Source organism: Zootoca vivipara, chromosome 15 (assembly GCF_965207765.1).
Source record: "Zootoca vivipara chromosome 15, rZooViv2.hap1.1, whole genome shotgun sequence".
NCBI classification, from domain to species: domain Eukaryota; kingdom Metazoa; phylum Chordata; class Lepidosauria; order Squamata; family Lacertidae; genus Zootoca; species Zootoca vivipara.
Window position 1 is genome coordinate 1,008,545 of NC_142598.1, and position 23,345 is coordinate 1,031,889.

The 23,345-nt window shown below is 44.5% G+C and overlaps 1 protein-coding gene across 14 annotated transcripts in view; it reads left to right on the plus strand.

The window, feature by feature from the left end:
• Positions 1-23,345, plus strand: part of RBM10 (RNA binding motif protein 10) — a 27,665-nt gene continuing 4,320 nt past the window's right edge. For 2 of the 14 annotated variants that reach the window (XM_088658463.1, XM_088658465.1), the window contains exons 1-19: positions 1-328; positions 6,212-6,332; positions 8,053-8,239; positions 9,174-9,365; positions 9,503-9,572; positions 11,912-11,985; positions 13,971-14,057; positions 14,996-15,056; positions 15,876-16,049; positions 18,206-18,366; positions 19,783-19,880; positions 19,972-20,059; positions 20,564-20,777; positions 20,880-21,052; positions 21,183-21,333; positions 21,547-21,638; positions 21,831-22,007; positions 22,509-22,658; positions 23,228-23,293. In XM_088658463.1, the coding sequence (XP_088514589.1) occupies positions 6,316-6,332; positions 8,053-8,239; positions 9,174-9,365; positions 9,503-9,572; positions 11,912-11,985; positions 13,971-14,057; positions 14,996-15,056; positions 15,876-16,049; positions 18,206-18,366; positions 19,783-19,880; positions 19,972-20,059; positions 20,564-20,777; positions 20,880-21,052; positions 21,183-21,333; positions 21,547-21,638; positions 21,831-22,007; positions 22,509-22,658; positions 23,228-23,293 (2,232 nt within the window). In that variant the 5' untranslated portion in view covers positions 1-328; positions 6,212-6,315. Of the gene's footprint in view, positions 329-380; positions 440-4,596; positions 4,747-6,211; positions 6,333-8,052; positions 8,240-9,173; positions 9,366-9,502; positions 9,573-11,911; positions 11,986-13,970; positions 14,058-14,995; positions 15,057-15,875; positions 16,050-18,205; positions 18,367-19,782; positions 19,881-19,971; positions 20,060-20,563; positions 20,778-20,879; positions 21,053-21,182; positions 21,334-21,546; positions 21,639-21,830; positions 22,008-22,508; positions 22,659-23,227; positions 23,294-23,345 lie in introns of those variants that run through there. The other 12 variants (XM_088658462.1, XM_088658464.1, XM_088658468.1 and 9 more) reach the window with 8 other exon arrangements.

A 23,345-nucleotide genomic window follows, 5' to 3' on the forward strand; every position in this document is an offset into this window, starting at 1 on the left:
GAGCGTCTCCGGAAGGAGGGGCTGCGGAGTGGCCGCCATTTTGTGAGGCGGCCGCCGTGAGGGGCGAATCCCTTCGTGAGGGAGGCGCTCGCCAGGTGAGGGAGCGGGAGAGAGGGCGAGAGAGCGAGGCCGCCGCCGAGAAGGGAGGGCGGCGCTGGGAGGAGACGAGAAGGAGGCAAGGGCCGGGCGGGGCCGTGTCGTGTCAGGTCGGCGGGGCGAGGGCGCCTGGAGAGGAGCAGAGGCCGCGAAAGAGGCCCTCGGGCGCCGGAAACCGCCCACCGCGGGGCGAGGGGGCCTGGTGCGCGCGTGAGGATACGTTTACACGCGTGTGCGCATTATCTCATTCTGATTTTTGCCCTCATTCATGACCAACAGGCGCACCTCGGATCGACTTCATTGGCTACAGTGCCACCCCTGTGACATATTTCCCTCTGTATGCGTAAGACCAGTAAACGGTCCTGTAGTGCTGAAGAGAATTGAACATTTTCTCACAGGATTCTGTGACCCGCAGCAGAATTCATTTGGAGAATTATTATTATTATTATTGTTATTGCTGCCATTATTATTATTATTATTATTATTATTATTATTATTATTATTATGGTTTGTATACCGCCCTTCACCTGTAGATCTCAGGGTAATTCTCTTCATTTGCCACACATTGACCCAAAGGCTCATGATTGTAGATGCTGGAGTCAAAAGGGTGTGCAGTGGGCTAAGGCTCCCTGGGAGTTGCAGAGAGTCTTGTGTCCCGTCCTGTCCCCCAAATAAAGGGCTACCTGTAATTCTCACCATGACTATTCAGAAGCCAGTCCTGTTGAAGAAGATGATATTTAGTCCCTGGGTTAATTTACTTCCGATTGTGGCCTAATTTAACTTATTGTGGAGTACGTATTTGTTTTTAATTTTGATTTGTTTTTGCTGCCACAAACAAACATAGTGATCTTTCTGGAATTTAAAACAGTGATAACAGCCACAGATATAGGTTGTAAATGCAACTCCTTTCCCACAGAGGTGCGTCTGCCATCTTCATTATGCATCTCCCAGTGAAAGCTGAACATGCACTTTTACCCCTTTTACACTTGAGATTTATATTTTGAAGACTAATCTTATTTCTGTGGTTGTAAGTTGTTTTAAACTGTTTTTATATTGTGTTTTAATGTTATAACCCTCTCTAGGACTGTGGGTGAAGGGGAGGTGATTAATAATACCGGTAATAATAATAATAATAATAATATTTGCTTATTTAAGAACTGTAGATCATATAGATAGTTTTGTGTTGCAGTTTTACACCTAAATAACTCTTTGAAATATCTTTGTTGAATAATAATTATCTTAAGGTCAGCAGCAGATAGCTTCTCCAGGATGTGAAAACTGATTGATCCCTGCTACTAGGCTTTGTATATTATGTGGTATTTAATTCCATCTCTACAGTATACAATATAGAAGCCAATAGTAATGGCAAAAGAGTTGCAAAGGAAGAGCTAAGTTCAGTCATCAAATCCAATTTCCCATTGCAGCAGAGAAATCTTTTATGTTTAAATACTTAGAACTTATTTTCAAGTAAGTGCATAAAATTGCAGCCTATGGTACTTTGGTTGTTATATAAGTTAAATCTGTTTAGCTACAACTTAAATCTGATATTTTGTGAGCCCTCTGTTAGGCAAGGCTGGTTGCTTCTTAATGAAGGGTTTTGAAGAATACTCGGCTTGCACAGGTTTGAATACAATCCAGGGCTACGAGGCATTTTTCCATTAGAATTTTGTAATAGAAAATGTGGGTTAGGCATGGACAGACCTGGTTAGATTGGGAAGGTGCTAAGAATTTAACATGATCACACGAGGCTAATTTAAGTAACATAGTTGTGGAATTTAAGCCCACACTCTCACAGGGGCCTGGCTTCTACCTGCTATCATGCTATTTGCAGATGCTTGGTCTGTAGTACAGAGTTGTTTGTGGAGGAAAGTATATGCTTAGTACAACAGTAATTAAAATGCCGAGTAAAACGGTTTTAAATATATAGACTGTAAGTCACTGCAGTTGTGGGAAGAAATTGGTGATACTCCCATGTAGTTCAAAATTCAGGAGTTAGTTTGCTAACTGCAGTTTCTGAACAGTCTTCAAAGTGCAGGCATGTAAGAAAAAACTAGTTGAATAGAGGCAACAGATAAACCTAATAGAAAACCAGCAGCTAATTCAGCAATAGAATATGCAGAGTGATATTCACTAGTATTATTCCACCTATGCAAACTGATCTTGACCTTCATTCAGAGCAGATTGGAAAGATGAAGGAAGGAAAGGGAAACCTTAGTACAGGGGTCAGCAAACTTTTTCAGCAGACCTTGTGGGGGGGCGGACTATATTTTTTTGGGGGGGGAAATGAACAAATAACCCAGAGACGCATTTTAAATAAAAGGACACATTCTACTCATGTAAAAACATGCTGATTCCCGGACCTTCCGGGGGCCAGATTTAGAAGGCGATTGGGCCGCATCCAGCCCCCGGGCCTTAGTTTGGGGACCCCTGCCTTAGTACATTGGCTGGTACAATGGGATCTCTCCCACAATGCATATTTGATGTTATTTTATAGAAAAATATTTACTATTTGAAAATATGTGCTCACTGTACGAAAGTATCTCAGATTAGTTGTAGTCTCTTACAGCTTTGTTGTACAGGGCCCCATAAGGAAGGAAGATGGGGAAATTTGTCTTTAATGTGGAAAGATTGTGATATTGCTATTCCAAATTCCAAAGGTGAAAGAATAGAGTATGGTTTGATTGTGAGAATATGAGGCTGACCATATATTTCCAAAGACTGGGGAGGTGATTTTGAAGATGATTATTGCTGGCAGCTACAGGCCTTTTATGTTGCTGACATACAAGTGTAGATCCTTGTTTTGGAAGGGAGACAGGACATAAATTTTGAAATATTCTTGACGTGCAAAGTTTCTTACCAGTGTAATGTTGGAACTTTTATATTTCTTTGTGTTCAAAAAAATCAAACAATAAACATTTGGGAAAGGATGTAAGAGAAATTTTAGCTTAATTTGACAGTAGGACGCACCTGACCATAGGACGCACCTAGTTTTTAGAGGAGGAAAACAAGAAAAAAACTGTTTTGCTTTCTTGAATTGTCCTAGGCATAGCAGCCATCTCCTAGAGGCCTAGGTGCCTTTGCCCCCCATTAAATATTTGAGGAAGCTTCTTTTGCAAAGGGGGAAAGCTCCATTTTTTAAAGGATCAGCTCAAAGTTGTGCAGCTTTTTTTGCAAATGGTAAAAGCCCCGGTTTTTGTCAGCTCAGAGTTGCACATCTTTTTTGCGAAGGGGAAAAGCTCCATTTTTTTAGGATCAGTTCAAAGTTGCTGAGTTTCCTTGTAAAGGGAAAACAATCCTGTTTTTATGGGGTTCAACTCACAGTTCTGTAACTTCTCTAGGAAAGGGACCCATTTCTACAGTTTCCAGACAGATAATCTAATCAGCCAGTCACATGTCTCCCTCTGCAGACAACAATTGAGGCCTAGGCAAGGGGCCTGGAAGGGAGCTAGCTCTGTTATCTCCCTTTCTTAGGAAGAAATAACATGCTAATGACCCTGCCTTTTGTCCCGGAATGTTTAGACACCTAATCTATTAGGCAAGAGGATGTTAGCCAGGACCTCAAAGAGAAAGTATCTTATCTGGGTATCAAAGGAAGCCATTAACAGCCAATTGTCAAAGCCAATTGTGAAACTCAGGCAGTATCTGGCTTTACCAGACCTCAGACCTGAGATGCAGGTGTGGCTTGCTCACTTCTAAGTACGTAATGGAGAATGAAAGCAAAAATGTGCAGCCTATAGAATTCATATCAGAAATCATTCTCCAAAGATGATCCAGCCAGAAGTACAGTGGTACCTCGTGTTATGAACACAATTGGTTCCGGAAGTCTGTTCATAAACTGAAGCGTTCATAAACTGAAGCGAACTTTCCCATTGAAAGTAATGGAAAGTGAATTAATCCGTTCCAGATGGGTCCGCGGTGTTCGTAAACCGAAAATTCGTAAACCGAGGTGTTCATAAACCGAGGTTCCACTGTAGTCCACTCAACCGAATTTATGAGTCCAGAAATGTCCTACTCAACTGACACAGCTGACCATTTAGCTTTATGATTTCTCTGCTGCTCCAGAGAAGCGGACATGGAGCAATGGATTCAAACTACAAGAAAGAAGATTCCACCTAAACATTAGGAAGAACTTCCTGACAGTAAGAGCTGTTCGGCAGTGGAATTTGCTACCAAGGAGTGTGGTGGAGTCTCCTTCTTTGGAGGTCTTTAAGCAAAGGCTTGACAGCATATGTCAAGAATGCTTTGATTGTGTTTCCTGCTCGGCAGGGGGTTGGACTGGATGGCCTTTGTGGTCTCTTCCAACTCTATAATTCTATGATTCTCATGTCAATTTTAGTTCTTCCTAATGTTTAGGTGGAATCTTCTTTCTTGTAGTTTGAATCTATTGCTCCGTGTCTGCTTCTCTGGAGCAGCAGAAAACAACATTTCTCCCTCTTCTATGTGACATCCTTTTATATATTTGAACATGGCTATCATATCAACCCTTAACCTTCTCTTCTCCAGGCTAAACATACCCAGCTCCCTAAGCTGTTCCTCATAAGGCATCGTTTCCAGGCCTTTGACCATTTAGGTTGCCCTCCTCTGGACACGTTCCAGCTTGTCAGTATCCTTCTTGAACTGTGGTGCCCAAAACTGGACACAGTACTCCAGGTGAGGTCTGACCAGAGCAGAATACAGTGGTACTATTACTTCCCTTGATCTAGATGCTATACTCCTATTGATGCAGCCCAGAATTGCATTGGCATTTTTAGCTGCTGCATCACACTGCTGACTCATGTCAAGTTTGTGGTCTACCAAGACTCCTAGATCTTTTTCACATGTACTGCTCTCAAGCCAGGTGTCCCCCATCCTGTATTTGTGCCTTTCATTTTTTTGCCCAAGTGTAGTACTTTACATTTCTCCCTGTTAAAATTCATCTTGTTTGCTTTGGCCCAGTTGTCTAATCTGTTATTTTGAAGTGTGATCCTGTCCTCTGGGGTATTAGCCACCCCTCCCAATTTGGTGTCATCTGCAAACTTGCTCAGGATGCCCTCAAGCCCATCATCCAAGTCATTGATAAAGATTTTGAATAAGACTTTAATCCCATAAATCTTTCTAAATCTCTCAAACACCTGAAATCCAGGAAAGAATTACAGTGGTGCCTTGGGTTACAGACGCTTCAGGTTACTGCTAACTCAGAAATAGTACCTCGGGTTAAGAACTTTGCTTCATGTTGAGAACAGAAATCATGCGGTGGCGTCACGGCAGCAGTGGCAGGCCCCATTAGCTAAAGTGGCACCTCAGGTTAAGAACACTTTCAGATTAAGAACGGACCTCCAGAACGAATTAAGTTCTTAACCCGAGGTACCACTGTACCGTATTTTTCCATCTATAAGAGGCCCCCATGTTGAAGATGCCCCCTATTTTTGGAGACTCAGATTTAAGAAAAGGGGGAGGGAGATGGCCCTGTGTATAAGATGCCCCTAATTTTGACATTTTAAGGGGGGGAACCTAGTCTTATACATGGAAAAATACGATATCTCTGATCGGCACAATAATTATGTGCGCAAGGTCATACAGCTGTTCATTTCAAATCTAGAAATACATTTATAGAGACTTGGAACCTAGGCTTACCTGATTAAAATATTTAAAAATCGTTTAGGAGTGATAATTTTGCCTTCTAGTAAGATGAAGGAGTCTCAGGTATGGTTCTCATGGTTCTCCTTTAAGGTTCAGGAGAAATGTCACATGGTAATCTGCCAACATTCATTCTGTGGGGTAAGCCATGCCACTTTACAAGGGGGGAACTGTAGCTTGGTGAACTAGGCCTGAGTTTAGGTTTTGAGCATGCCTTAATCCAGAACCAAGTGACCAAATTGGTTCCATATTTATATTGACATGGGCATTAGCAAAGTTCATTCTTTGGATAACTCTGAAGTTGTATTGAGTGCAGTATAGAAATGACAGATCTGAGAAATAACCAGATAAAATAGGATTTACACATGCTTATGTATGTAACATGCTGGTGTATAGTTTTAAAAATATTCTATCTTCCTCTTATTGCTGGTGCCAAGCTAGGGTAGGAATCTGTGAAAATGTTGCTGATTTATTTCATCTGCATTTATATTCTCTACAGGGATAATTGACACCCCACTTTTCATGATATGCTGGAATGATAGTCACCCACTGAAGAGCCTGGCATTGGGAGATTGCTGAAGCACTTGCACTTCACGAGTAGCAATGGAGTATGAGAGGAGGTAAAATATTTCTCTAACCATTTCTGGCTTCTGAGATGGAGTAAGGCAAATCACTTTTGTCTGGTGGAATGACTTAAAAAGTAACCACATTAGCCCAATGACCAGTTCCCCACCTTTTGCCACTAAGCATGCAAACAGTGGTATAAACAGTGGGATGAGTTAGGCACTAATTCTGAGCTCTGCTTTGCTGTGTTGAAAAATGGATGTAAGCCTAAATTAAGAATGGTATCATTTTAACCACTGCTATGCTCAGTATCCCTATTAGCAGGTGGCACAGCACTGCAGTGAAATGGCTGGGATGCCACTTCCTCTTGTGCAGACCTCCAGGTACCATGAAGTCTTGCTCAGGTGTGCTGTGGTGTAACATAGGGAGAAAGGTTTTTAGTTTGGGAGTTCATATGAATAATCTTAACTCCAATTTCGTGACTGTTCTTCATTCTCGGTGCAAGGCAATGGCTTCATGCATCCTACCGCCACAGAAAGCAGGTACAGGATTGGTTTGGCAATGATGTGAGGCCTTTGGATGGCAAGCCAGCCCTGCACTATCACAGCTGAGGAATCCTGTTTTTTGCACAGGATCCTATTTTGAGAAACATTATTAATAAACTGCAGCAGGGGTGGGGGAGCTCCACTTTTCACCGAAACTGCTTGGCCGATTGCGTTCAAATTTTGACACAACATCACATGCGAATATGTGAAAGATCTTATACAGTTTGCTTAGACAGATGTCACACCTGAGGCAGGTAAAAGCCAATTTTAAGGAACTCAACACAGCACCATCTACTGGCCAATGACATGACTCAGACAATTCCTTTTTCAAGGGTGGGGGCCAAGGTATGGAGATGCAGGGGGGGAACACACCCCGGGCACAACAGAGGGAGGGGTTATTACATAGTACAAGGAGTACCATCCTCCACTGGAGTACGGGGGCCCTAACTGGGCCACAACAACGTGTGGCCGGGTCCCGCTAGTATTTAATAAAACAGCTATGTGATTTTAGAAGACATCTGAAGGCAGCCCTTTTTAGGGATGTTTTATTCTGTTTTATATTCTGTTGGTAGCTGCCCAGAGTGGCTGGGGAAACCCAGCCAGATGGGCTGGGTATAAATAATAATAAGTTGTTGTTGTTGTTGCTTATTTCCACTGCACTCTGTCATTAGACTCGGTTGTAAGTGGGTAAGTAAATGGGAACCATGTGAGTGAGAGGGAAACATATTATTGGCCTCTGTTACATGGTTCCTACATACAAACAGATCTTATATATGCATATAGCTTTAATTCTATGAATGTTTAATTGATTTTTAGTTTGTAAGCTGCCTTGAGTCTCATCAGGGAAAAAAGCGGGTTATAAATATAGAATTAATAACAACAACAATGGAACTGTGGTCCCCTACAATAGCTTTCTCACCACTTCAGTAATGTTTGAATCATCCCTTGGATGATCAGCTACGGATACAGCAAGGAGTCACTGGTGCTCCCAACGATCAGATATTGCATGTTGCACTAGCATCTGTACTTCTCTGCCCATGACAGTGCTTTAGATTGTAGCCAGAATGCTATTCACTAGATGACTTCAGCTCAAGTTACTCTGAATGCAGGTAGGGTGGGGGAATCCATTGTTTTTATTTGTTACCTATGAACCGATTACAAAGTGGGGGTTACTTTTATGAGTAATCAGCACTGATAGCATAGCAGATTTCCTTCAATTCATACGCTCTAGAGGTGGTCGTGGAGATCGGACTGGTCGGTATGGTGCTGTTGAGCAGACCCTGGATGAGAGGTTAGAAGGCCGGAACCAGAGAGACCATGACTACAGAGATATGGATTATAGATCCTATATGAGAGATTTCAACAGCCAGGAGCCTACCAATGACTATGATGATTCTTCTGAGGAACACAGCGTGGAGGTAAGTTGTGGGGCGGAGCTGTTGGAGACGCCTGTCCTCTTTGCGACTGTCTCTTGGGAGGTAGAATGCAGTGATCTGTGTGGCTCTCTGAAGAGCTGCCTCTCCAGAGGAAACCATCAGATGGGAGGATTTCACAGCTGATTTTTATAAGCAGCTGGCAGTAGAAGCAGTGGGATTCAGCACCCAACAGTTGTGCTTCTCGGTATAGTTTTGCAAAACTGCTGTTGTGGGGAGACTGTAACAAATTAAGTAGTTGCCATAACGAAATATGTGTTCATGTGGGACAATATGCTACTGAAGGAATCGTGGAGGGAAGTGCTGGAACAGGTAATGGAACTGGACTTGGGAAACAGTCTCAGTTGCTAGAAAAATGCTGGTCTGTTTAGAGAGTTCTTCCTTTATTAACTTCTGTTTGGAGTACAGAACGCCGATAAGATGTTTCAGCAGTTTCTTAGATAAAGTGTGGCATAGTTTTCTAGCATATTCTGTGGGATAAGTTGATTGAAGAGGGTTCTTAATTCTAAGACCCTTAGGTACAATGTCCAGGTTTTTGCATTTAGACAGAAAGAGGATGTCAGTTTGTAACTGTGCAAGTTTCTTGGTGAGGTTGATGGACTTCCATTTCATGCGGCTCAATGTGGTGCCTTCCATAGTTCTAGTTACAGGTACCTGTAACTAGAACTATGGAAGGCACCACATTGAGCCGCATGAAATGGAAGTCCATCAACCTCACCTACCTGTAACTAGAAAAATGCTGTATGCTTTGGAAGATTGCTTTTCCTATGGCACCACCAAAGGCAGAGGATGGTGCTGTGACTGCCAGAAATTTAGTAGGGAATTGTTAGGCCTTGTCCCACAGAGCTGGGCACTACTCTGTTAAGCCCCATCCATTCTGAGCTTTTCTCTTCTCTTCTGTACAACAATCCTAACCCAGGATTCCTATGAGGCCTCCTCTGGATCAGAGACACAACGTAGAAAGCGGGACAGCCCCAGTGAGCAGCTGGGATTTCCTGCAGATGGTGACTACCGGGACCAGGACTACCGCACCGAGCAAGAGGAAGAAGAACAGAAGGCTAGCAGCATCATTATGCTGAGGATGCTGCCACAGTCTGCCACTGAGAATGATGTACGTTAGGCAGTTGGGCTGGGAGGCACTGTTTCCTTGCAGTAACTTGTTGCTGTTGCTTCTTTGTTTCTCTAACTCTTACCTCTTCAGTACTCCCTGATGTTGGCATTGGTCACTCCTTCTATGCTTTTCTGCAGATACGAGCCCAGTTGCAGGCACATGGATTCCAGCCCCGAGAGGTGCGGTTGATGCGGAATAAAGCTTCAGGTGAGCTCCCGTTCATAGTTCTATCTTTTCCCTTCTCTTGGTATTGCCATAGTGTTTCACCTACCATGTGACACACTCCAAACTAGAGTTCAGTCTTCCAGATATGTTTCTATGTGGAGCTGGTATGCCCTGTGGCATTAGTTTTGGTCTGTGCTATGTACATTCCCCTAGTGTTTAGAACCAACCAGGCTTTTAGATGTCACCAATGGATCATTAATAGCTCCTTGTGTGCTATTGTAGTTCTGTAAACTTGGGACTCTGTAGTTCCTCTGCTGTGTGATTGGCAGAACATTGAGGCCTATTCTTGGTTCCTGTTCTTTTCCAAGGTTTGTCGCATACTATATAATTGTGAGCATCCTCAGATCTAGCAATTCAGCATTTATTTCCATAGGAAGATCTTCTTTGGTTTCTTCTGCCTTTCTTGCTTGGCCTCTTTCTCTGTGGTAGGAGACAAAAACCAACAAATGGATGAAGGATGAAGACAGTCCTTTTGGATATGTATGGTGTCTTCCATTTGGCCTCATTTGATCAGATATGAGGTTTGCAGTGATTCTTCTTGGATCTTTGCAGCCTAAGTTGAGCTCTTTTTAATAGTGGCACTGAGGAAACTGATATGAAGGCAGGCTATACAACTTTTAACCTATCAAGTTGAATGCAGCCCTTTAGCCACCAGAGACATAATAAATCTGTTTGAATTTTTCTTATCGTGGGCAGGCATGGAGGGAGGATTGTTAAGGTCCTTTCAACTCACCAATCAGGTATTGTGTTCAGTTTGAGTGGATCCAAGTTATGCAGGCCTCCACTAAGGAAAGTAGTTGCCAACTAATTGGGGTGGCACTGGAAAGTAAAAGGGGAGCATGAGATCCCTTAAGTCTGTTCCAAGAGAAATGGTCAGGCTGTGTCCAGTCTGCATCTTAGGACTGTTTTTTTTGAGTAAAGTTATAACCAAGCAGGTAAGTTTGCTCCTTCTTTCCCTGCATATCACACACACTTACTGCCTATGAGTCACAGTTGTGTACCCTTTTCTTTTTAAAAGCAAGGTGTGTATGTGACTATAGTCCTCTGTATCTGCCCTCTGTTATACCAGGCCTGAAAAGGACTGGTTGGTACTGCAAGATGGAGGGTACAGAAAGGCACCCTGCTTCCATGGGCAGCCAAAGGCTGAGAGAAGCAAAGACACATTGCAACACATTACATAAATGGGAAAACCCATTTTTACAAAGGCAGAGTCTGCAATCCTTGAGAATAAAAGTTCCCTGGAGAGCTGTAACCTCTTGAGAGCTGTCCATAGCAGCTTGCTCTTGTGTATATTGGTTCAATTCTTTAAAAAATCATCTGCCATATTAGAATAGCAAACCTGTTCATAGACTTCCAACATTATGCTTAGTTACAGTATTGCTAAGTGGGGAAGAGGTTAATCACTGCCATATTAGTTGGTTGGATTCAGCACATCTTTTCTGGGTTTGTATGAACCTTCTTCCAATATAGGCACATGTTGTTACTTGTGTTTACGTAGCTCATTCTTCTTCACAACAGCTCTAAGAGAGATCACTATTATTTCTGTTGTCTAAATGGGGAAATGAGGCTAAATGTCTGGTCCAAAGTCATCCAGTGAGTCTTGAGGCAGAACTGGGATTTGAACCCAAATCTTCAAAGTTCAAGTCCAACAGATCACAGCTGTGTATCTCTTGAAGATGCCATTGCTGCTGGCTCCCTTGTGCCAGTGCCCTCTGTGGTGGGTCTTTTTTGGTGCTCCGTCCAAAACAAGCAGGCACTGCACCTTTCTGAATGATAGCACAAGTGCCCTAGTGTAGCATTAAGAAGGAACCTCTTGCACAGATGCTTTGCCACAACTGTGGCTTACACTTAGGGGAAAAGTTCTAGATAGCTAATAGAAAAAGATAGCGTTAGTGGAAGTAGGAATAGATCTGCTCGGAGCCATCACTCTCTGTTAAACTTTTCGCCATTTGGAGGTATTATGAGTTGGCTGATAAAGGCACAGGACTGAAAGTTGTGACTTCACAGATCTGTTCCCAGCTTGGGGTGAGGGAAGGGGAGAAATACTTGGAGGTTTGAGTAGAGGTGAGTGTCAACTGTACATCAGAAACATTCCTTGCTTAGGATGATCAGAAGAGCAAGTAACTCCCTTTTTGTGGTCAGCATCTGAGTCTGCACCATCCCACTTTATATCTAGGGTGCCCTTTCTGTGCCTTTCCACTCTTCCCTGTTTCTCCCCCGCATCCTGCCCTTGCCCCAATTGGTACAGCGACAGGGATGCGTGATGTTGGCTGGATCTGTTGACTAACACACTGCGTCTGTATCTGAATGCTGTCCTCCAGGTCAGAGCCGGGGCTTCGCCTTCGTCGAGTTTAATCACTTGCAGGACGCTACACGATGGATGGAAGCCAATCAGGTTGCTTTGCTGCACTTGAAACCCACAAGTACTGCTACTGTTAATGACCAATCCAAACACCTGGTTCATATGAAAAGCCCCAGCCGCTTTCCCCATAGGAAATCACTGAAGGGAATGGGGAAGAGGAGTTAGGTCTGAATCAGATATCTCTAGTCTCAGGAATCAGAGAATTTGACTTTTTGGGACCATCCACGTCCCAAGAAGTGGGGTTCTGGTGTCTTAGAATAGGGACACAAAAAGTCAGGACTTCTGAGTGGTATTAACAACACAGGGAGTGGGTTAACCTCTGGATTTAATTTCCACATTGCGGAGAAGGTGGTCTAGCAAGTTGAGCAGGGGAATTAAGGATCTAGACTTTGATCCACAGTAGTGGGGGCTGGAGGAGTTGCTGGTAGTAAGAAAAGGGTTTGGGGAGTTAGGACTCCTGTGTGCTCTTTCTGCTCTGGATATATGCATGATCCTGAGTGTGATACAGGCTACAGGCTCAGTGGGTGTCTGTCAGAGATGATGATGCGTGTGCGTTCTCTTACAGTGCAGTCAGGGTTCAGGATAGAAAGCTCTCCTGGGAAGCCTTGTCTCCTTCCACACAGCAGTCTATCTTGACGGCCCATCTGTGCGAGACCCCTTGTTTCTATCCAGCACTATAGGATCACAGTAAAGATGTGAAGGGCCACAAGCCAAGCTTTTAGACCCCAAACTGTGTCTGTTTTGACCAGAGTTTCATACTATGGTCTTGTTTCCAAGCAACCATAAGGTTGGTGAAAATGCACCCCTAGCCCACTATGTTTGGGTTTTCCAGTGTTTATGCAGTCATGGCAATTGCCTCTGCCATCGCCGCCTCCTCCTCCTCCTCTTCCTTCTGTTCTCTTGTGTTGGCAGTGTAGCAGGGCCGTGTGTGTGCATCCCCAGTGGGAGCTGACACAGGTAGCATTGGCATGGCTGAGATGATGCACTTTGCTCCAGATGCAGGGGGGGATAGTGCAAAAACTGGCCTAACAGGAAGATGTGGGCGAGGGATTATTTCCAGCACAGTTTCTACAAGCGTGTGAAAGTAGTAATATGTTACTTTGTACGATTGCAGCAGGTCAGAGGTAGCATTTGTCAGAACAAGATTCTAGCCTATGGAACCTTGAGTTAAAAGCTCCTAGCAAACGCTTTTAGAAATTGGTATGGCTTAGCTCTCTAGTTCTTATAATTTATGAGTCCTGGTAATCATTTGATGCCCTCACAAGGTGTTGAGAATCACCAGTTGAGGATAACAGTACTTTTCAGAGGCCACTTTAGAAATATATGATGAGTTGGAAGCAGTTTAGTTGTGTGCATGAGCAAAGTAGGGTAGGAAGATGAGTACTGAACCTCTGGGGATTTGTATGTAGCTTAATAGCTTATTTTTGGTCTCCCAAAGTTTTTACCTCTTGGACTGAGTTGCAACCAGAACATTGGGTGTTCCTCCAAGCATGCCCATAAATGTGAGCTGACATAAGCACAGCAGAGATCTGTGCTGAATGAGGGAGTGATGCCTAGTTAGGGGGAGGTGCCCACTGTGGGGGCACAATGGCTTTGGGTTGGGAGGAGAGGATGGAAATGCATGCTGCTAGCTTTCAGGACAGCAGCTCAAGACAGATCATTCTAGTGGCATAGAGGTTATTGTATGGCGGTGTCTTGGAGCATGGCTGCATTTTCTCTGTCTGTTTCTCCTCCTCTCCATCTTTCTTTCTGTCTCTCTGACACACTCTCCCTCCATCACAGTAGCCGGACGTCCCAGTGCCTTGGGTAGGGACAGGTGCCTCTGTCGGCCAGGTTAGGTGTGTGCTAGCCACGTAGCCAAGTTCCAAACCTCTCTCGGCCTGTGCTGCCTTCCCTCCCTCACCCTCATCCATTCAGCTGAAGGGTTTGAACCTCTCCTTCTTTCTGCTGTGGCAGTGATGGGCACCTGCTCACCACTTCTGCATTCGAGTCTCATTGCAGCGTTTCTCTCCCTGCAGCACTCCCTCGCAATCCTTGGCCAGAAGGTCTCCATGCACTACAGTGATCCCAAGCCCAAGATCAACGAGGACTGGCTATGCAGTAAGGTACCTGCTTTGTGGTCAGTTTATGAAAGGAGGACGTCAGAGGAGTTGGATGGGGTGTGAGGCATAGCTGTCAAGTTCTCCCTTTTTTAAAGAGAAATTCCCTTATGCTGAATAGGCTTCCTCGCGAGAAAAGGGAAAACTTGACAGCTATGGTGAGGGTGTTGTGTGAGCAAGGTGAAGGGTGGAGAGAAGGCTGGAGGATTTTTTTTTTTTGGAGGGGACGGGCTTCTGCTCTGCAACAGAGATAGTTATCTTCTTCCAGACACAGCTGCTTCAAAGGAACAGTGCAATATGGAAATCCAAACTCAGCATCCAGGAGACCCAGTTTCCTTATCAGAGTCAATTGGAAATGAAAATCATCATGGCACTAAGTAGCGTATCTGTGCAGGGAATGAGGTCCGTGTGCTCAATGGGACTTTCTGTCCTCCTCCTCCTGCCTGCCCTCTATCTCAACTATCCAGAGCAGATTTAGGGGGCATGGGGGTAGGAAATGTGGCGAAACTCCTGTTGAGTGGACCTTGTTCTGCATGTTCAAGTTAGTTTAATCCTGCCCTAAGTATTTTTGCTTATTTTGAATAGTTTTGCTTTCAAGTAGAGGTTTTAAAATGCTTTTTACAATGATTCCTGGGACTGGAAAGAAAACAAAGAGCAAGGAACAAAGAACAGCTGACTCTGTGGGCAGAGATCAAGGCAGAGTAAACATGAGAAAGAACCTAGTTTCTGAGATTATGCCAAGCATTTATCAGGGTTTTTTTTTTTGTATTTGATATTTTCTTCACAAATCTGAGGGCCAGAAAAGCAGGGAAGGCATGCAGCAACCAAGGCAGTTTTATGGCAAGTGTTAGATGTTTTGCCGGAGGTAGCAGGACTTTGTAGGGTCAGCCTTTTCCCGCCTCTGGAAGTCAAATAAAGATAGGATGTGTCTGTTCTCTCAACAGTGTGGAGTGCAGAATTTCAAGCGCAGAGAAAAGTGCTTCAAGTGTGGCGTTCCCAGATCTGGTAAAGTTTAATGGGGTGGTTTTTTTACAATAATTTCTATTATATTTTCAAATTATAAAGATATACTGTATATTCCTGCGTATAAGACTACTTTTTAACCCAGGAAAATCTTCTCAAAAGTTGGGGGTCATCTTATACGCCGGGTCGTATTTCTTATATGGCGAGTATATCCCAAACTCTATATTTTAACTGGAAAAGTTGGGGGTCGTCATATGCCCAGTCATCTTATACGCCGGAATATACGGTAAGTACCAATCACATGGAAGATACATTTGACATGGGTACATACTCTCCAAAAAAGAGCAAAACCTCCCACTGTACATAAAAACCAATTAACTAAAGAAGTAAGTAACCTCTGGACTAGGGTTGCTGTTTTTCAAACAGTGAAAACTGCCAACAACTACACTGCCGACATGTGTTGCCATACATGCAGATTTTCCTGGATATTTTAGCGATTTCTGCCTGGACACTTGCTTCCGACTGCAGTATTCCAGATATGTCTGGGAAATTCCAGGTGTATGACAGCCCTACTCTGGTCTAATAATCACAGTAGTTCCAAGTGCTACAGTTACTGTGCCATTTCACATCAGCAGGAATACAGTCCAAGTTAGAACAAACATACAGCACTTTTCAAAGTGTTAGTTCAAGTCAAGAAGGCCATGCCTGCATGTAGTGAGGAGGTAAAGTTTAGCATTCTGATGATTTGTAGCTCAATATGGTAGCATAGTGTAGCCTGTAGCATAGTGACCTCTCCGTTCATATTATTATTTCTTCTTCTTCTTCTTCTTCTTCTTCTTCTTCTTGCCCATCCCTCAACAGAAGCTGAACAGAAGCTGCCACCTGGTAGTCGCTTGGACCAGCTGGTGGCTCTGTCAGGACGAGAACTCAGCCAAGGCCTTCTGCCCCTCCCACAGCCATACCAAGTGTCAGCAGCCCTGTCCACTCAGCCTGTGGCACAAATGTCTGAACCTTGTGCGGAGAATGCTAATGACAGTGAGTATGGAATTGAAGAGTGATATAAGAGCTTCAGTTATGTGGCTGCAATCGGACCTAAACCTGTTCAATTTTATGGCTTCTTCCCAGTGAAAGTGACAAGCTTTAGTATCATGATGTTGCGGAGATCACCCTGTTAGGCATCCCTGACCACCTCAGCGAGCTCCAATTCCTGTGTTACTTACAGGGCAGCGGATCATGGCAATGATGGCAGGTCTCTGATTTAGCCCTAGAATGGAATTTTATTGGTTTAAAGAGTCCGAGAGCCTGTGAGATTCATAGCCATGAGGGTGGTGCTGTGGGAAGATAAAGCCTAGTACATTTGAGTGTAATGTTACAAGTTTTGGGATGTTGTGCTAAACATATTGACCATAAAAAAACCAAGTTCCGTTGTCAGAGTAGAATCATAGAATTGGAAGGTACCCTTCAGATCATCTAGTCCAACCACATGCAATGCAGGAATATGCAATTGTCCCATATGGGGATCAAACCTGCAACCTTGGCAATATCAGCACCACGCTGTAACCAACTGAGCTATCCAGCGAGTAGATTATGTGTTGAGTCAGTTGTGGCAGGATCTGTAATTAATTATTTTTGTCATAGATTTCAAAACTGCAGAGAGAACAGCTGTAACACTATAAATGAGGAAAATGTAGACCAGGCATCCCCAAACTGCGGCCCTCCAGATGTGTTGACCTACAACTCCCATGATCCCTAGCTAACAGGACCAGTGGTCAGGGGTGATGGGAATTGTACTCCAAAACATCTGGAGGGCCGAAGTTTGAGGATCCCTGATGTAGACTGAGAGCTGTGCCGAGTGATGACTCCTTCTTACCTCTATGGAAGAAAAGAGGTTCACAACACTGTAAAATCTGCTTTGAGCTCTGTCTCTAACGTTCTATGAGTGGCTAGAGCATAACGGTGAATCTAGCAGTGATAGAGGTTGCAGCTATTGTCTGGCTGCTTCATTGCTGCTGCATCCTCCCCAGGAATGATGCACCTGACAGTTATTAGGTCTGAGAGGGCATTCTTTACTGCAGCAGCACTAGGAGGTAGTGGCCTCAATAGCAATGGGAAGGTGAGTGTGCAGGAAAACAAGATGTCCTACAGCAAAGTGTTTTCTTTCATTGCTTGCTCAGTGTATGAAATGGAAATAGCTGAAATTCCTTCTGTATCAGGTTACTGGTGGTAGGGCACTTCATACCCCAGCAGGAAGTAGAGAAGGGAGATGGTGGGATTGGTGGAGCAGCCAGTCAGTGACTGCAGCATATACACCTTATCCTTCACAAACATGCCTATAGAATCCTAGAACTGTAGAGTTGGAAGTGTCTGAAGGCTGTTGGCGGATGGATGGCAGCTCATGGGGTGAAGTTGAATCCTGACAAGGCAGAAGTACTGTTCTTGGGGGACAGGGTGGGTGTGGGGGGACGACTCCCTGGTCCTGATTGGGGTAACTGTGCCCCTGAAGGACCAGGTGCGCAGCCTGGGAGTCATTTTGGACTCACAGCTGTCCATGGAGGTGCAGGTCCATTCTGTGTCCAGGGTAGCTGTTTACCAGCTCCATCTGGTACACCTGCCTGTGCCTTGTCTCGCCAGAGTGGTGCATGCTCTGGTTATCTCCCGCTTACTGCAATGCGCTCTGCGTAGGGCTGCCTATGAAGATGACTTTGAAACTACAACTAATCCTTAAAAGATTTTGGGAAATGATATATAATGAATTGAAAAAGATTTTTAAATATACCTTTCCCAAAAAATGATAATTATAATGATGATAATTATAATGCTTTTTATAATTGGAATGGACCTCAGTCTTTAGTCCAATGCCCTGCAATGCAAAAATCACAATTTAAAGAATCCCTGGCAGACAGACACTCCATCTGAAAGTGTGCTCAGTGTTCTGTACGCTTTTTCTTAATGTCAATCTATTCTCTCAGGAGCAGAAAGTGCTGATACATTTTTGTTTGTTTTTCTGCAACAATGAGGGCTTGGAGGAAACTTGATCTTTCCTTCCAAAAAAATTGAAGGCAAAATTCTATGGAACTTGTACAAGCTTTGTTAATCCATAATCCATTCTCAGATGTGAAATTTCTTAAATGCTATTGAAAGAGAGCGCTGAGGTGGGTTCTGACTGCCATACCATGTGTTACTCTTCACAGCCATCATCTTGAGAAACCTAAATCCTCATAGCACAATGGACTCCATTTTAAGTGCCTTGGCACCATATGCTGTTCTCTCCTCCTCGAACGTCCGTGTTATCAAAGATAAGCAGACACAACTCAACCGTGGTTTTGCATTCATTCAGCTCTCCACCATTGTGGTGAGTGCCACAAAAAGCATGTTGTAGTTCCAGTCCTGTCTTAGAAAAAGGCAGTGGGAATTGGGGGGGGGGCTGTAGAGGAAAGGAATTTAGTGGCTTAGAATGAAGAGCTCGGTAGTGCTAAGCTTATAGTTTGGGGCAGGTCACATAGAGGGGCTGTAAGAATTGATTTAACACCTGCAGTCTGTGAGCTCAATGTGACCCTCTCCAAAAAGGCTCTACCTTCACTGTCACTGTTTCTGTATAGATGGCTCCTAAGTGCTACTCTAATCATTCCCCTTCTGTTGCAAGCAATAAGTGTACCATTCATGTCACAGAATATAATGGCTGTGGGAAGGCTCTAGGCGCCTGAGCAGCCATTTGAAACTCAGCACCCACTCAATAGTTTTGTGGTGAGTGCAATTTTATCACCTTTTTATTTTTAAAAGTAATTATATTTATTTAAAATTATTTATGTATAAGTATATAAATTATTTAGAATTAATTAAAATATGATATTTTGATTTATGCTAAAACATTTTTCTTTTTAATAAATGTTAATAGCACTATAATTCCATAATACCACAGAACCCATGTTGCTGGTGTCTGGATTTTTCTTTTTTCTTTGACCCTCATGCCCTCAGTTTCAAAAGAAATGTGGCCTGGGCTGTGTGGAGGGAAACTATTCTTGACCTCACAGAATTACTTGAATGGTTTGTTTGGTCCTGGCTCATGGATTCAGTTCTAAGAAGCTAAAACACATTTGTTTTAAGAGTGGAATTAGAATGCAGTGTGAACAGGCTGTTTTTTCAGAGCAACATACAGTATAGGGTGGTAGTCAACTAAGTTTTACTCAGAGTACATCCATTGAAATTATTACACCTAGCATACTCATGTTAATTTCAGTGGATCTACTCTGAGTAAAACTTAGTTGAGTACTGCTCATAATATAAATAATTTTTAGAGGTGTGTTTTCACAAACCCCTTTTTTTAAAAGAAAGTACAGGCAACAGCCAATTTATGCATATCTGATTGATGCTCGATCACACATGGTCTGAACCCGAAAGCGACCACCAAAGTCACTAAAACAGTGGAACAGAATGGGGGCAGGGTGGAACGTGTTACGCAGGCCCCGCTGACACGTACAGGGGTCCAGAATGTAACTCCTGTGCAAAACGAGGATTGCCTATACATAGGTTGCTTCTGTGCAATAGTCAATATGTGCTTCCCTGGACAGGTATCAGACTGATTTGTGGCCTTTGAAGCCCCTGTCATCCATGATAAAGTGGCAGCATGACAAGTAGTAGTGGGATTGAAGTTGCTTGGAGGGCATTGCTGGTAGGAAACGGCAGGGTCTGCTCTCCAGGGTTGGACCTGCATGGGAAGTTTGTGGTGCCGGTCTGTCTGAGAGTTTAATTTCCCTGTGCTCTATCCCAGGAGGCAGCTCAGTTGCTGCAGATCCTTCAGGCCCTGCATCCACCACTGAACATTGATGGCAAGACGATTAATGTGGAATTTGCCAAAGGTTCCAAGCGGTGAGTAGAGGAGTGTCCAGGACTGGGCCTGCTGCAGTTTCTGCTGTAGCAGAAGGCATCTCTAATGACTCCTGTGTCTCTCTCTCTGCAGGGACATGAGTTCATCAGATGGAAACCGCATCAGTGCTGCTTCTGTAGCCAGCACTGCCATTGCAGCTGCTCAGTGGGCCATTTCGCAGGTAAAAAGGAGAGTGATAATGGGTCCCGAGAACTGCGCTTGGTGGCAGGAATGTCTTTGGCTTATCCTCATTAGCTATTGGCCCATATTGACCTAGTATAGTAGTGAGGAAATGTTAGTCATAGACCACACACATAAGAGAGGGGTTTATATCTTTCCGCCCAAACCAGCCCCACAATGGGAGTTAAAATGACTACATCTATACTTGACTCTGAACACATTTTTTTCTCTCCTCCTAGCAGTTCTGCTGCCCCCAGAAAATAGAGGAGCATGTTGTATCTAATATATGCAGAAATATTTTTTGCCTTTTTGGAATACGCTAAAAATGTGTAATGAAATACATTAAGCATAGAAAAGTCCTCTAAAAGGAATTGTTCTAGGTGGGGAAAGAATCTTTGCATGGACGTTTTAGTGAAAACTTTTCCTGATAGGCCAAAGTGCACACCCTTGCATCTCCTTTTATAACAAATTCTTTGACCAATTTCCTATTTGATTTTTCCAATAGGCATCACAGGGTGGTGAGGCAACCTGGGCAGCTCAAGATGAGCAGACGGTTGATTATGGCTATTACCAGCAGGATGAAGCCTATGGGTCTCAGGCTTTGGAAGCCACAATGTACACACAAGCATATTTGAAAGGGTCCCAGCTGCAGAGCAGCACACCTGGGACATCAGCTGTGGGGAAGGCTGACAAGATCCACAGCGAAGGTTCAGTGGCAGGTAAGAGGCCTGGTCTCCTCTTTCCACCTTACCTGAAGTCTTTTTCTGCCTCCTGACTGACTGTGCTCTCTCTGCCTTCTTGTCTCTTCTTCTCTCATGAAGTAGCGGAGGCATCACTGGAGCCTGGTGTGCCAGGCATAGACCCTGTGCCTGTCCTACCCACTTTCCCCCGTACCAGCCAGACCTCAGCTGTGCCAGTCACATACCAGCCAACTGGCAGCACTGAAGGGTCAAGTTCTGCCCAGGGAAATGCTGCTGCTGCTGCTGCTGCTCCGGTACAGTTGGAATGGAACTGTGTGTGTGTGTGTGTGTGTGTGTGTGTGTGTGTGTGTGAGAGAGAGAGAGAGAGAGAGAGTTGCAGTGCTCTGTACCTTCTAACCTGCCTTTTTGTGTTCTCTCCCACAGTCTCAATCATATACTATCGTCTCACCAGCTGTACTGAAGCCTGACATGCCTAGTACTGCTCAGCCCCCCAACGCAACTCCAGGCATCTCCACCAGCACTTCCAGTTTGCCTGTTACCAGCTCTGTAGGGCAAGAGCCTTACACTCAGTACCGTGAGTGCTGGATCTGTAGGGAACAGGGTGGAGAGGGAGGATGTGGCCGGTGTGAGGGGTCTGGGAGTGACTGGGGATTGATGTGACCAGCTGGGGTCTGGGAGCCTTTGACTGCTAGTTCAGGAGGAAGGGAACAGGGCCAAGATCAGGTGCTCTCCTGGTTTGATGTGCTGTTATTTAGTTCATTTCCTGTTTTTCTGTGCCCAATTCCAGCTGTCCCAGATGTATCCACCTATCAATATGATGAAAGTTCTGGCTACTATTATGACCCCCTGACTGGCCTCTACTATGACCCTAATTCCCAGGTGAGGTGAACATCTCTTTGGGCACACTTTGCTCCCTTCTGGGCATGGCCAAGAGATGAGAAGTGATCGCTGAAAGGTAGATGCTGAGATGCCTGCTTCTCCACCATGATATGACTGTGCTCCCAACTTGATATGGTACACTGTCTTGGCACAAGATGCAGCACAGGCTCACGTGTGATTGTCTCTTTCCAGTACTACTACAATGCCCAGACGCAGCAGTACCTGTATTGGGAAGGTGAGAGACGCACTTACGTCCCAGCCTCAGACCAAGCCTCTGACAGCCACAAGGATGGCAGTGGACCAGGGGGTGGCAGTGGCAAGGAGGGTAAAGAGAAGAAGGAGAAACATAAAACAAAAACAGCTCAGCAGGTGAGAACCACGATTTCCCCACATTCTGCTTATTTATACCCCTTTCTGTACCTGCTGCTTCTTATCTTAAACTTTTGCCTGCCCCCCTACTTGCCCATAACTTGAAAAGCCCTTTAGTCTGCTTCCAGGGCTCTAGGTCTTGGGTCATGTAGTTACAGTGTTGCCTTGGGCTTCTCAGTAAGTTTAGCCTCCTTTCTCTGGAGTGGCCAAAGGGGGAATGCCTGCATAGGGAAGGCCTTATTCAGGTATTCTGGTGAAGATGTTGAAAAACAGTTGGATAGCATGGGTCTGTGTTGCTGGAGAATAACTGGAAGTAGTTGCTGGAGGAGCATTCCTTCTTGTAGGGACTGGGAGAGAAAGAGAATAGTTAATTTTGGAATCTCCTGGGCCATTTTAAGTGAAAAAAATAGCTGATTTTCAGCCTGGACTAAGAACTCCTTTGCTGCTCCTCCCCCACCCCCTCTCCTGGATTATTCCCCACTTTTCTGTTATCTTCTGCAGATTGCAAAGGATATGGAGCGCTGGGCCCGTAGCCTCAACAAGCAGAAGGAGAACTTCAAGAACAGCTTCCAGCCTGTTTCCTCTATACGGGAGGATGAGAGACGGGAATCGGCAACAGCTGATGCTGGCTATGCTATCCTCGAGAAAAAGGTAACTTCCCATCCATTACCAGAATCAGATTAGTACTAAATTACCTACTGCAGCTAATTCCTGAAGCCTAAACAAACCCGAATGACCTGAGGATGTGAGGGCAGGTTGTTCAGCCTTGTGGCATCATCTGTTCAGTGTGTCTGCAGTGCAGTTGTGGCCTAGATGCTGCTGACAGAGTCCTACATCTCCCACCTTCTCTTGCTCTGCTCAGATCTCTGTCTGTGAGACCAAACAGTGTCAAGTGCTAGTCTTTCTCTCCTGTTAATGTGAGAAGTTCTTGTCAAGAGTATTGTTTCAGCAGTGAGCACATCCATGAAGTCGTGATTTTCAAACAACAAGATGGGTCTCTCTCAAGAAAGCGAGCTTCTGTCTTGCCTAAATTGAGGCCAAGTGGCCCTGTAAGGAGAAACACCTGTGTTTGATCTCTTCCCAGGGCTGTGGGCCATCCAGGGGCTGGCTAGCTGGGTGAGCAGAAAGAAAGTGTGCTATTCATTTGGGGAAACAATGAGAACTTCTGTTAGCGTTAACGCCACTTCTTTCTTTCCTTTTCCTTTTCTGGGTATCCTCAGGGGGCTTTGGCTGAGAGGCAGCACAGTGGCATGGACCTGTCCAAACTGGCTGGTGATGATAGACTGGTAAGCCTTCCCCTTTCCACTTAATCCCCAGTTCAGATCTTCTGGGTCTTAT